The sequence below is a fragment of the Pyrus communis genome, chromosome 12 (genome assembly GCF_963583255.1).
Source record: "Pyrus communis chromosome 12, drPyrComm1.1, whole genome shotgun sequence".
NCBI classification, from domain to species: Eukaryota; Viridiplantae; Streptophyta; class Magnoliopsida; order Rosales; family Rosaceae; genus Pyrus; species Pyrus communis.
In genome coordinates this window covers 4473861-4487470 of record NC_084814.1, presented here as the reverse complement: position 1 = coordinate 4487470, position 13610 = coordinate 4473861, and the positions used below count along the sequence as shown (strand labels likewise).

General features: G+C 37.9%; 1 protein-coding gene across 1 annotated transcript; it reads right to left on the bottom strand.

Annotated features, from left to right (window-relative positions):
* Positions 1-9965: 9965 nt before the first annotated feature.
* LOC137711112 (beta-amylase 3, chloroplastic-like) lies at positions 9966-12359 on the bottom strand. Its single transcript, XM_068450319.1, has 4 exons — positions 11792-12359; positions 11404-11614; positions 11125-11235; positions 9966-10984 (listed from the first exon to the last, which is right to left on the bottom strand). The coding sequence occupies exons 1-4, from the start codon at positions 12313-12315 to the stop codon at positions 10193-10195; spliced, it is 1638 nt and encodes a 545-aa protein (XP_068306420.1). The 5' UTR covers positions 12316-12359; the 3' UTR covers positions 9966-10192.
* Between the last annotated feature and the right edge of the window lie 1251 nt (positions 12360-13610).

Below are 13610 nucleotides of genomic sequence, written 5' to 3'. Positions count from 1 at the left end.
GTTATCTTTACAAAACTCGAGAAGTGATTGAATTCGACAAACTTCATAATTGTATTATTCAAAAACTTAAAAGATAACTCGAGAGGTGAGCGTGAATGCTGCTAGTTGTGTCTTGCTCCAAGCAAAATGATATCTCTTTGATGATCAAAACGTTCTTCACAGCGAGCCATAAAGCTTGTGGATCATCATCAGCGAGGTATTCGGTCTACAGTACGTAAATATCGAATGGAAGAAGGCAATGTAATATTTTCATGTCTCTTCTCCACTGCACGCTTTCTTGTACGTTGTTTCTTCTGTTATCAGTCAGTCAAGAATTTGAAATGAATAATGCTTGGCTACTGAAAGAAGAGGAGCAAGTCCGACTGAAAATTCAATTAAAAATGGACAAGCGTTTGAACAATTGAAATAAAAAACTATGAGAAGAAACACCACTGTCCCAACGTAGCAGCCAAGAACCATAGCTCGATCTCTAAGGCTCTATCCAAATTATGAAAGGTGAGGAGATGTCAAAGAAGAGCATTATTGTGGTGGGAGATCGTGATTTGGCACTTATTCATTTCAGCAGCACTTGCTACTCTTCTTTTAACAAACAAGTATTACTCATTTCAAATAGGTTCCAACAATTCTTAAGCAGCAAAGTCTAGTGAACTCTCCAAAATACTGCAAAAATCACAGCCCAACAGTAGACTTGCATAAAATCCCAAGTTTATGCAACATTTTCCCACCAAATTTTTTCTTAGGCATGTTAATCACAAATCCTAGGAATATAATCAGAGCGATGAACAGATTGATGCGCAATAATATACTACTGATTCTGATTCATGACAAAGTAAAGTAAAAAGAAATGACGAAAGTACCCCCAAAAATTTCAGCTTCCTTGGGTACTTTTTATTTTATTTGATAACTATTTCGTTTTAATTAATCTACAAGTATTTATTAATGAATTTATTTATCATCAAGCGCATCCGTTATTAAAGTAGTGAAACTAGAACTCTTTTTGTATATAGATATGTGAGCAGTAATATTTATGTACACACACAATGTCTCTGCAGAAATCTTTCCAGTGACTGTTGTTTTGGAGAGGGCCGGGGTTTCCTTGGATAAATCTCAAAGTACGTCTCCTTAATTTTCTCTTTTGTTTTTGGATTCATACTCTTGGACTTTATTATCATTTTCGTTAAGTTCTGAAACATTTAATTTGTTCTTGTTAGGTTTAATTTCATGTGTTTTCATTTTTCCTTAAATTTTTCATGCATATGAATATTATCTTTAAATCCAATATTTTCACTTCAAGCTCAATCAATCTTGAGTTCAACTTATTGTGAAAGAAATAAAAACAAAACTGATCAGCCTTTCAATTCTCACCAAAACTCTGCATATGTTTATTTACTGCATATTAGACCCTTGTGGTAATTACTGCATATTTTTGTTGTAATTAAGTAGCATCTATATCTCCATGCCTCTAGTGTTAGAGAAGGAGTCTTGTCTATGGAAATAATATCTTGGCTTAGGAATTAATATTGTAATCTGATTCCGATTGTATTCGTGATTTGTGGAGATCCTTACTTGAATGTCAAGTATACACGCTTGTATGAAAAGAATTATCAAGATTATAATTTCTACTTCTAGCAGGTATCATTGTGGCAAAATGTCTATGGAAAAAAGAAATGCGAATGCAATCGTGGTCCAATCTTCCTCCTGAACTTCTGTCAATGATAGCAGACCGTCTAGGCCTAATCGAGCTGGTTTGTTTCCGCAGCTATTGCAAGGCTTGGAATTCTGCTTCCTCTGTAGCTTCGGCTAAAATTGAATCTGCACTAGACTTTGAGCCTTGGTTTCTACTATATGGGACTGGGGATGAAAAAATAGATTCGGGTCAGAAATGCAAATTGGTAGCCGATTGTAGTACAAAGTTCAACATGAGCCTTTCGGAACTGGATGGAGCGACTTGTCTTGCATCATACCAAGGATGGCTTCTTTTATTCAAAGAAGGTCAACATGGTAGTAATTCATCGATGTTTTTCTTTCGTCCCTTCTCTAAAACAAAAATAGACCTTTCGGAATCCCTATCTCGAAAGTCTCTAATCATGTTGCAGCGTTTTCATGCCATCCAATTTCCCTAGATTGCACTATCTGCGTCACTGGTCGTATCAATAATGATGAACTCGAGGTGAATGTACTTCGTTGTGAAGCCAATAAGTGGGTGCAAGTCAACATTCGTAGTACTCGAGCCATGATAAGTACAACAGAATGTAATGCTTATAGGACTCGCAAACACGGATTCTACTTTTTAGATAGAAAAGATGGGTTGTTTGTCGTACCTATCAGCAAAAGCACAGTAAGCCCGGAGGTTTCTAGTGTTACTAATGCCACACACACAACGTCCAAGGCTGAAATATTCAGTACTTACAAGAAATATTTCAAAAGTACTAACATGAAGGAGAAGCTGGGTATTGCAGTGAACGAGGATGTTTCAATTTCTACTTGTGGGACACAAACGCAAGAAGATGGAAATGACACATTCATTTATAATGAGACCATTCCTGGTGAATGCAAAAGCCCCAAATACAAAGAGGTATGGATCTACCCCAAGTTTTATCAAATCTGTCCAAAAGATCAAAGTTGGTAATTTGATTCCTGTGCTTCATGATGATCACTTCTTCCTAGAATGGATTACCTTTTTTGCGTTGTGCTCTTTCTGTTTAATTTCGGTTTGATTTTTTCATGTACTCTATTTGTTTTTTGTTTCTACTTTCTTACTTTTTAGGGGGAATTCACTTAATCAATGAATGACTCAAGTTCACAATTTCGGTTTTTGTCAAATTTTGTTGTCTAACTTGGTTAGTGTTCAACCAAAATAATTGCAGCATTCTTTTGGTTTGTGCCGTTGTGTGCATATATATATAAAGCCACAACCATGGTATGTCTTTTCTTTTGTTCACTTTTGCAGTCTCCTACTGAGAGGCGCCATTTGTGTTTTTTAAAACTTGGAGTTTGTAGTCCCTCTCTATTAGAGTTTGTAGTTTCAAGTTTGCTTTTCGGTGGTGATTCTCGGTTCATTAGGATATAGGGAATATATTTACTGCTTGCACAGTAAGTGTGAAAACTGAAACCACAGCTATATATAGAGTTCGAGACTACTTCAAATTACTGCAGGGAATAATGAGATTTCGATCTGATACCATAGTGACTGAGGTTGAAAGAAAACATATGATGGCATCATATGGAGCGATTTGCGAACAAAGAAATGTTCAAATGATTTTGTTAAATGCTCAAGCGGTGTACCAAACTCAATCACAAATCCTTTCAACACCAGTTATACGAATATACCAACAATTGAGAAATCCTGTAATTGTGAGCAGTTGTTTACAATTATGATCCATTTCTCATGTCACGTAACGATGACACCAGTTGTATACAATGTCCATTTCTCACGTCCGTATTTTCTTATTTTGTATTTATTATATTTGTATCAAAAGAGAATGTTTCTTGTACTTTTAGTCTATGACTTGTACATATTGTACTATACTCATATCAATAAAATCCTTCAGTTAAAACTTTCTACATGATATCAATCGTTTGGGTTATTTTTCTTTACGTAACTTCTCCTCTCTCAAGACCCAATGTTGCTTATTTCTCAAACTCATGCAGTCCAACTATCTTCTTTGGACTTGTCAGATGAAACCCTTCTAATGTTTCTTGTACTTTTAGTCTATGACTTGTACATATTGTACTATACTCATATCAATAAAATCCTTCAGTTAAAACTTTCTACATGATATCAATCGTTTAGGTTATTTTTCTTTGCGTAACTTCTCCTCTCTCGAGACCCAATGTTGCTTATTTCTCAAACTCACACAGTCCAACTATCTTCTTTGGACTCGTCAGATGAAACTCTTCTTGGTTGGCTATGACTTGGTTCAGTTTATTGATGAATCGAATGTTGCCCTTGCAGCCACTCTCCCTACCTTCAATGATGCTCCTGCCAAGCCCAATCTTGCCTATGTCAGTTGGTACAAACAGGATAAGTTGGTGTGCATTTATCTTACCTTTACTCACTTTGAGTCGATTTTCTCGCTTATCGTCGGCAAACCATCATCCAAGGCTTTCTGGGATCATTTTCATGAGCACTCTTCTCAGGATTTTATGGCTAATGCTACTAATCTTCAATTTTAGTTAATTGATATTTCCAAGGGTACTAATTTCAACTCTGAATACCTTCAGCAAGCCAAATCTCCGTTCAACTACCTTGCTGCTATTAACCGCCCCATCTCTGATGAGGATTTGGTCACTACTGTATTGAAGGGGCTTGTTGTTGTATACCATGGGTCCAGCCCATGATGAAGGACATTAAAGGTCCAGCCCATTATAAATTATGGATGCTAGAAAATTCTAGCATCTTATATAAGCAAACCAAGTGCCAAGGAACTAGAAAAATCTGATTCAAATATGCATGTCGGTGGAGTGCATGCATATTCTAGAAAGTTCTAGCAGTTTGTATAATTATGTGGCTATCATTTCTAGCCAAAGTCAGTGTGCAATGGGTATGACGGCAAAAACCCACCTATAAATAGGTGTGTTGGTGTTGCTAGCAAATAAGAGAATAGAAAAGGATCAAGTCCAAAGCTAGAGTTCCACTCCAAAAGTGAGAGTGAGAGTGTTCCACTACACATTGTGTGAGTGAAGTTTAGAGTGATAGAAAGTGTGTGTTATACTTTCTCGTATCCATCAAGTCTTGTCTTTAGCTTGGTGAGATTACTGTTGTTGTACTCATCATTTTCATATAGTGAAGATTGATCGTTGTTTTGTGGACGTGGGCATAAATTGCCGAACCACGTAAATTCTTGGTGTCTATTTTCTACTTTACTTTGTGCATTATCTATCTTATAGTACTGACATTCCTAACAAGCAGTATCAGAGCCCGGTTAGCTCGTACTGCGAGATGGAAGGAAGTGGCACTATGATCAAACTCACCAACTCTAATTGGGTAACATGGAAGCCAAGGATGGAGGACATTCTCTATTGCAAAGATCTGCATGAGCCAATTGAAGGAGATGCCACTAAGCCCAAGAGCATGTTCGATGCAGAGTGGAAGAAGATGAATCGCAAGGCAATTGACACAATTAGACAATGGGTGGACGATAATGTTTTTCACCATGTGTCTAATGAAACCAATGACCGCAAGTTTTGGACGAAGCTTGAGTCTTTGTTCGAAAAAAAGACCCCAGCCAAGAAAGCTTTCTTGATCAAAGAGCTCATCAATGTGAAGTACAATGATGGTTTAAGTGTAGCAGAACACTTGAACAATTTCCAGAATATCATCAACCAGTTGGCTACTATGAACATGACAATTAAGGACGAGCTGCAATCCCTCTTGTTACTTGGATCCTTGCTAGACAGTTGGGATACTTTTGTGGCGAGTGAAAGTAACTTTGCTCATAATGGTGTTCTTACTCTTGATAATGTTAAAAATAGCATGCTCAATGAAGAAACAAGGAGAAAGACTTCTGGCACAGATAGCAGCCAAGTATTTGTCACAGAGAACCGTAGAAGAAGCCAGAGTAGAAGGCCTAGAGGTTATGGCAGAAGTCCTAACCGCTCCAAGTCAAGGTTTAAGGGTGCATGCCACCATTGTGGCAAAGAAGGCCATATGAAGAAAAATTATCGAGTTTGGAAGAGAGAGCAAAGGGAAGGAAACAATTAGAAGAAAGATGAAATTGGTAATACCACCGCTATCATATGTGGTGATGTACCAAAAATATTGTATGTTGGTGAATGTTTACATATGGGTGATTTTGACAGAGACATTGAATGGATCTTTGACAATGGAGCTTCCTTCCATGCTACATCCAAACGGAAATTCTTCAGTATAAACAAAGAAGGTGACTTTGGCATAGTGAAGATGGAGAATGAAAGCTATTCCAAAATTCTTGGAATTTGTGATATTTGCCTAAGAACTAATCTCGGCTGTCAGTTGATGTTGACAGATGTGAAACACATTCCTGATATACGTCTCAATCTGATATCCATCAGTACCCTTGATCGACAAGGTTATTATCACCATATTGGTGAAGGAAAATTGAAGCTTACTAAAGGCTTAATGGTGGTAGCAAGAGCACGACTTTATTGTACGTTGTACCGGTCAAATGCCAAGGTTTTGAAAGGTGAGTTGAATGATACGGATGACTCATCTCTAGACTTATGGCATAAGAGGCTAGGCTACATGAGCAAGAAAGGTCTACAAGTTCTGGCACAGAAGTCTCACATTCCCTTTGCCAAAGGTACGTCGTTAAACTCTTGTGAGCACTGTTTATTCGGTAAACAAATAAGAGTTAGTTTTTCTGTTCCATCTACAAAGAAAGGAAATTTGTTAGATCTTATTTATTCAAATGTGTGTGGTCCCATGGAAGTCGAGTCATTTGGAAGAAATAAATATTTTGTTACTTATATTGATGATGTTTCACGAAGGGTCTGGGTATTTTTATTGAAATCCAAAGACCAGGTGTTTCAGACATTCCAAGATTTTCATGCCATGATGGAGAGGAAAACTGGGAAACCTCTCGAGTGCCTTCGTAGCGACAACGACGGCGAGTACACATCTCACCAGTTTAGAGAGTATTGTGTGAAACATGGCATACGTCATGAGAAGATAGTTCTTGGAACTCCACAACATAATGAGATTGTTAAAAGAATGAACCGAACCATCATGGAGAAAGTTAGGTGTATGCTGAGGACTACAAAGTTATCTAAACAGTTTTGGGGTGAAGCTATAAGGACAGCCTGCTATTTGATCAACTGATCTCAATAAGTACCATTAGGTCTTGATGTTCCAAAGAGAGTATGGACTGGTAATGATGTGTCTTGCTCTTATCTAAAAATGTTTGGTTGCAAAGCTTTTGTGCATGTGCCCAAAGAGCAAAGATCGAAGTTAAACTACAAAGCTACGCCGTGCATCTTTCTTGGTTATGGCAGTGAAGATTTTGGTTACAGATTATGGGACCCAAAACAAAAAGAAGTTTATTAGAAGCAGAGATGTGATCTTTTATGAAGATTAAACAATTGGGGATTCGGATAAAGAGGCACAACCAGATAGCACAGTCAGAGAAGTTGATCCGTTAGCTTCAGATGAAGAAAGTCACGGTGACATCCTTGAAGCAGCTGCCAATGAAGTGCCTACAGAACCAGATAATGTTGATCAGGAGGAGCCTGATCAAGATGAGCCAGACCATGAAATTGTTGATCAGGGATAGCCTGAAAAGCAGATTCAAGGAGAACCTAATCAAGGGGATCCTCCAACTCTGCAAGAGAATGAAGACTAAGTCAGAAGATCCAATAGAAGTTGAAGATCGTCTACCAAGTATTCTTCATCAGAGTATATCATGTTGACTAATTATGGAGAACCCGAAACTTATAAGGATGCTAGAACTCATAACGATAATGAAAGATGGATGAAGGTAATGGAGTCAGAGATAGATTCCTTATTAAAAAATGATACGTATGAACTGGTGGAGCTTCCAACATTGAAAAACAAGTGGGTGTTCAAATTGAAAAGAGACAATAATATGACAAGGGACAAGGCTCATTTGGTTGTCAAAGGTTCTAGTAAAAAGAAAGGAGTTGACTTTGATGAGATTTTCTCACCGGTGGTGAAGATGACTTTTATTCGAGTTATCCTTGGTATGGAAGCAAGCATGGATCTTGAGCTTGAGCAGTTAGACGTTAAAACTGCATTTCTCCACGGCAATTTAGAAGAAGAGATATACATGGAGCAACCCAAAGGCTTTGAAGTCAAAGGTAAAGAAAATTTGGTGTGCAAGCTGAAGAAAAGCTTATATGGTCTTAAGTAGGCTCCAAGACAATGGAATAAGAAGTTCAACTCATTAATGGTGAGTAATGGTGAGTAATCACAAATGAGATGTTCGGCCTGGTCCATGTGAGGTATTGCAAAGCCCCAACAATGGATCTATACTATGTAGGATTGGATAAAAAAAACACCAGTATGATCAAGCTTAGTTGTGCCTAAAGGAGTTGAACATGGTTTAGCTTCATCCATCTTGGTTTTTTGAAGAAGATCAATTAGATACTTGCCTTGATGTAGGAATATGCCTGTAGAGGACCTGTGCACCTCAAGTTCCAAAAAATAGTGTAAATGACCAAGATCTTTGACTGGAAAGACAGTGTTCAGCTTCTGAATGTAGTGTTGACAAAGAGTAGCATTAGGACCCATGATTAGAATGTCATCAACATATACAAGGATTATAACCAAGGTTAGAGCCTTTAAAACAAAGAGAGAATCATCAGAAGAGGATTGCTGAAAACCAAAGGAATGCAACACTTGGAATAGTTTGTCAAACCAAACACGTGGAGCCTGTTTAAGGTCATAAAGGGACTTTTTAAGTTTGCAAACATGGTTTGGAAAGGAGGGATCACTAAACCTAGGAGGCTACTGCATAAAGACATTTTCTCGTAAATCCCCATGCAAGAAAGCATTACTTATGTCCAATTGATTTAAAGACCAGTGAAACTGAGCTGCAAGAGACAATAGAATACGAATGGTGACAGGTTTGGCTACAGGGCTGAATGTCTCCTGATAATCGATGCCCTCTTGTTGGTGAAACCCTTTGGCTACAAGCCGAGCCTTGTACAGATCAATTGAACCATCAGGATGTTTGTTGATTCTAAACACCCACTTATAACCAACAACATTTTGATTGGGAGAAGATGGGACAAGCATCCAAGTTCATGTAGATTGCAGAGCATTAAACTCTTATTGCATGGCAGTTCTCTAATGAGCATGCATGAAAGCTTGCAAATAAGTGAATGTAACATAATCTACAGAAGAGGGAATAGGATGCTTGGTTGCTGAAAAAGCCTTTGGCTTGAAGATCCTTGCTTTAGATCGTGTGGTCATAGGGTGAGTATTTAGTGCAGTAAAAGAGATATTAAGAGCATCAGGTGAAGAAACAGTTGTATCAACAGAAGCAGCATGTGAACTAGAATTTGGAACACTGGTAATAGGAGCAACATCTGAAATAATAGGTGATGCACCACTAGTAGAGGGTGTTGAAGAATGAGCAGCTGAACCAGTTGCAAAAGCATCATTAAGAACAGTGAACTACAAATCCATTTGAGAAGCAACGGAACCTGCTGCATTGGACAAAGTGGCAGCGCTTGGTGGAGATAACTAAGAATGATGAAACATAAAATATTCAGTTTTCTCTGTTTTTTTCTTGAACTATAGCGTGCTTTTTATGAACTGAATGTTGCAATGACTGAACTAAAACGATATGATGCTTGTGATATTCCCATCAAAGTACATTTTCCAATAGTTTGATTTATAGTATTGCCATTGTTTGAAATATCCTGGATATACTCAATAAACATTATGTCGAAGATCTTGGATGTTGCATACTATTATTAAGTGGATATCAGTCAAGTTTGATAACAAATATATATGCTAGGTTATAATTTTATTTTTTAACAAACACTATTGTCTACACCAAGGGGGAGGGGGTGGAGTTAGGCTCACAATAGGCTAGCAATAATGTGGTTCAGATTTACGTTTGACGATAATCGAACTTAAGACTTCTCATAAGTGGCCTATGTCCTAGTTAACAACCTTAATAGTCAATCTAATTATCCTCATTTATACAAATCTACGCAATTGTAAACTAAATTTGTAAATATGTGATTACTATTTTATAAAAAATTAGAGTAAAATAAAAGAAAATATTTATTAGAGTAGAAAGGTTGTACAAACTTAACACCACGATTTAACGGTTGTATTACTTTTGCTTTTGGTTATTTTTTTCTTTTTCAAAAGATGCTATTTGAGGATTGAAACACACATTGAATACACCTGAGTTGTGAATATCTAGTACCTGGCGGCAGATTTGGAGGTAAATTCTAGCCGGTCGTTGATTTGCCAAAAAAAATTAGTTAAAGCGACTTAACTTTTCGATAAATGAACGGTTGGATTAGAGCTTAATTCCATAAAACTGTGACTGTCAAAACCAAGTTGCTTCACAATGAAGGTGCATTCCAGTTGAAGCAGAGCCAGGACATGACCATCAAGAGGTTTCCACCATATATTTCATCCAATTTAAAAGACTGAACGATCATATAGGTGAGATCACACCCTACAAAGGCTTGTGATGGAACAAAATAATGAAACAACCAATTTCTAGCATCTCTACACAAGAACAGTTTCCTTGGTTTTCTCGACTTTCTTCTCTTTGATAAAACGAACAAAGAGGTCGCTTCCGGTAGAGTCGCACTCTGAAAGACTTCTGTTCCGGCCACCTTCTGCCATGCTTCTCACAAATTCAACCATGTTCCTCCAGTTATCCCCCTCGAACAATCTCTTGTTCATTCGGAGATATGTAAATGCACTTAGTGAATTGCCGGAATCTGATCTGCTTGTTGCTAAAACATGTGCAAACGCACCAGTGTCATACCTCTCCAGGGCATTTTCTCCTGCTAGGTCAATTCCAGCACTCTTGGTCGCCATCTTTACCTGCCTCACCAGACCTTCTGGTGAGCAATTTGCGTGTTCAGGCTGTTCTCTATCTTTCATTTCCATGCAGGTGAAGTTTAATACAACCCTGTTTTTGCTGAACATCCTGGCTGTTGGTACGTAACCATCTCTGTGTCTAGTGTTGTAGTAGCCTGCAGTTAATTCAGCCGCATGTGATCTTGATCCGTAGTGCCAGTGAATCCCAGCAATCTTTCCGGATAGTTTAGCTCCAGATCCTTGGAATACTCCTTTCGCAGCTGACAATATTCTATCTCCGTGTCTTAGTAACTTTCCGGAGTACCATTCCAGGAAGAACTGTCCATACTCGGTGTTCCATGTTCCCTCTCTTTTGAAAAATCCGGTGTCTTCAGGAAATTGATTGTACTGGCCGGAGTCATGGGGTCCACTTCTTCCCCAATCTCTCTTCCCCAGTGCCTCTGCTGATGCTTCCAAGGAAGCTCTCATGTACTGCATGGCATAAAAACTTGTTTAGGAATAACGAATATCAAAAAAAAAAAAAAAAATTATCGAAATATGATGTGGTTCGGTTTAGGGTCATTTAATTGGTCAGTAGAAATGGAATAAAGGCTTCTATTCAGAATAATTACCTTGTCATAACATTGGAATTCCCCGATTCCAGGAAACCTCCAAGTTCCGTTGCTTTCTGGATAAGCTGGATATCTGAGCTCCCCACAAGGACCCATGCCTACTTGAATTTCCTGTGCAAGTAAATGGAATTGAGTTTCCAACTTTGAAACAAGTCCCTTGTAATTTGAGACGAATGTTGGCAAAAATCTCTTCATGTCTAGTTTTTTGAACTTCTGAATTTCTACTTCAAAAATAATAGCATAAAGTTGAGTTATAACATTTTTGTTGCAGATAATTACCACAATAACGTCGCCCAAGCAGTCAATGAATCTGTCGTGGAAGCTCCTCATGTAATCGGTGTAGACCTGAATGGGAGTTCTTCCTCCGAGAACAGGCAATGAATCACATCCCAAGGATATGTACTCAGGATTCCTCCTGCCTGATTTGTCTGTGTAAACAAGGTCAGGGTTCTTGCTGACTTCTTCAAGCACCCATGGAGGTAAAGGAATGCTGAAAATTCATAAAATTTGTGCTTTAATTAGTGAATCGCTGCATAAATCCACACTAGGTGGAGTTAGATCAAACTCTGCATGTTCCATTAAAAATCTAATAACATGGCTGTTTGTGTTGTGTAAGTTATAGAGAACATTAAACATCATATACTGCAATTAGAACCACCAAACACACCTGCATGAGTCTCCAACATTTCCTCCGCACTGATGAAAAGACATGACGACTTGGATCTTCATGCCGTGCTTTTGCACCATCTGCACAAGCTCGGCATACCCTTCCCAGTTGTACTTGGAAGGTCCGTCCTCCTCCACCAATCCCCACCACACATCCACCATAACTCCTTCAACCCCTGCTTGCTTCAGGGCCATCAAACTCGCATTCATTGCTCTCGGCTTATTCAAATGCCCTCCGTGACTCACCGTATCAAGCGGAAGCATCACGTACACAGGCACCTTGTTGTCGGAGCTGGTGTGAGCAATACCTGGGAGTGCATGAAGCAACTCTCTCCTTCCATCAGAGATGGTCATTAAGTTCTCGTGCAAGAGCCGTGTTTCTTGCATTGAACTCTTTGCCCGGACACAGCATGATGGCTTGATTTGCGCAAAGCATATCGTGCCGGGGGAGTCGCCGGAGGTTTTAAGGCCCTTATGGTCTTTAAGATTGACGAACGAAGTTGAAGAACGGAGAGTTAACGTCATTGTATTTTCTGAATTGTGTTTTGGGTTTTGAATGGAAGGGAAGGGAAGAGAGAAAAAATGATGAGAATGGATGAAGGGGTTGCGTGCTTATTTATAAAATTAAATTCCCTCTTGAGGAATGGCCGGTTTGGTGGGATCCAGTTGAAATGATAAAAAGTGCAAGAGATCAAAGCAGCTCAGCTCACTTTGTTCAGTCATTTTCTCTATACGTGGTTGCACCTCGTCCATTCTTACAATTTCCAGGAAAATGTGAATTTCCTTTTTGGTCACACGGAATTTGGCGTTTAAATTGGAAGCAAATTGTAATAGTGGTCTCTTAACGTTAACTGAATTGGAATAATGATTTTTTTAATTAAAAATTCATAATCATTGATCTTTTAACTTATAAAAACATGAAGTTATGATATTTTTTATCAACTTTATCAGAATTTCTATCAAAATGAGTTACTTGCAATGTACACAAGGCTAAATCAAAAGAGAAATATAGAAAACAAAAGTGTAAGAGGTCAAAGCAGCTCAGCTCATATTTTATTTTATTTGTTGGTCCGACTCAGCTCACTTTTTTTCAGTCATTTTCTCCATACGTGGTTACACCTCTTCCATTCTTACAATTTCCAGGAAAATGTGAATTTCCTTCTTGGTTACACGGAACTTTGGCGTTTAAATTGGAAGCAAATTATAGCAGTGGTCTCTCAATATTAATTAAATTAGAATAATGATTTTTTAACTAAAAATTCATAATCATTGATCTCTTAACTCATAAAAACATACAGCTATAGTCTTTTTTATCACTTCATTAGAACTTTTGTAAAAATGAGTTACGTACCATATACGTGAGGCTAATCAAGGTAGAAATATAGAAAACAAAAGTGAAAATTGTTCTTAACTTTAATTCAATCGGAGTGGTTCCTCAACTTTAATCTAATTAGAAAAATGATCCCTCAGCTTTAATCCAATTGTAGTAATGGTTCTTCAACCACAAGTCATGTCAACAGTGGTTATGACGAAGTTGACGAAAATGACCATAGCTACACATTTTGATGAGTTAAAAAACCAACGCTCCAATTACGTTAAAGTTAAAGGATCATTGCTACAGTTTTCTCTTAAATTGTAGTACATGTGGAAATTTTAAAACTAATTAAAATTTTTGAACCGCCTTTAATTTGTACTGGTTTTGTTTCTCCTGTGTTTTTGGCCTTGACTTATGGGACAACTTTCAAGGGTATATTAGTCATAAGATTTGGATAGATTATAAATATTTTAGTATGCTTAACACACTTGAAGCCGCAAGCATT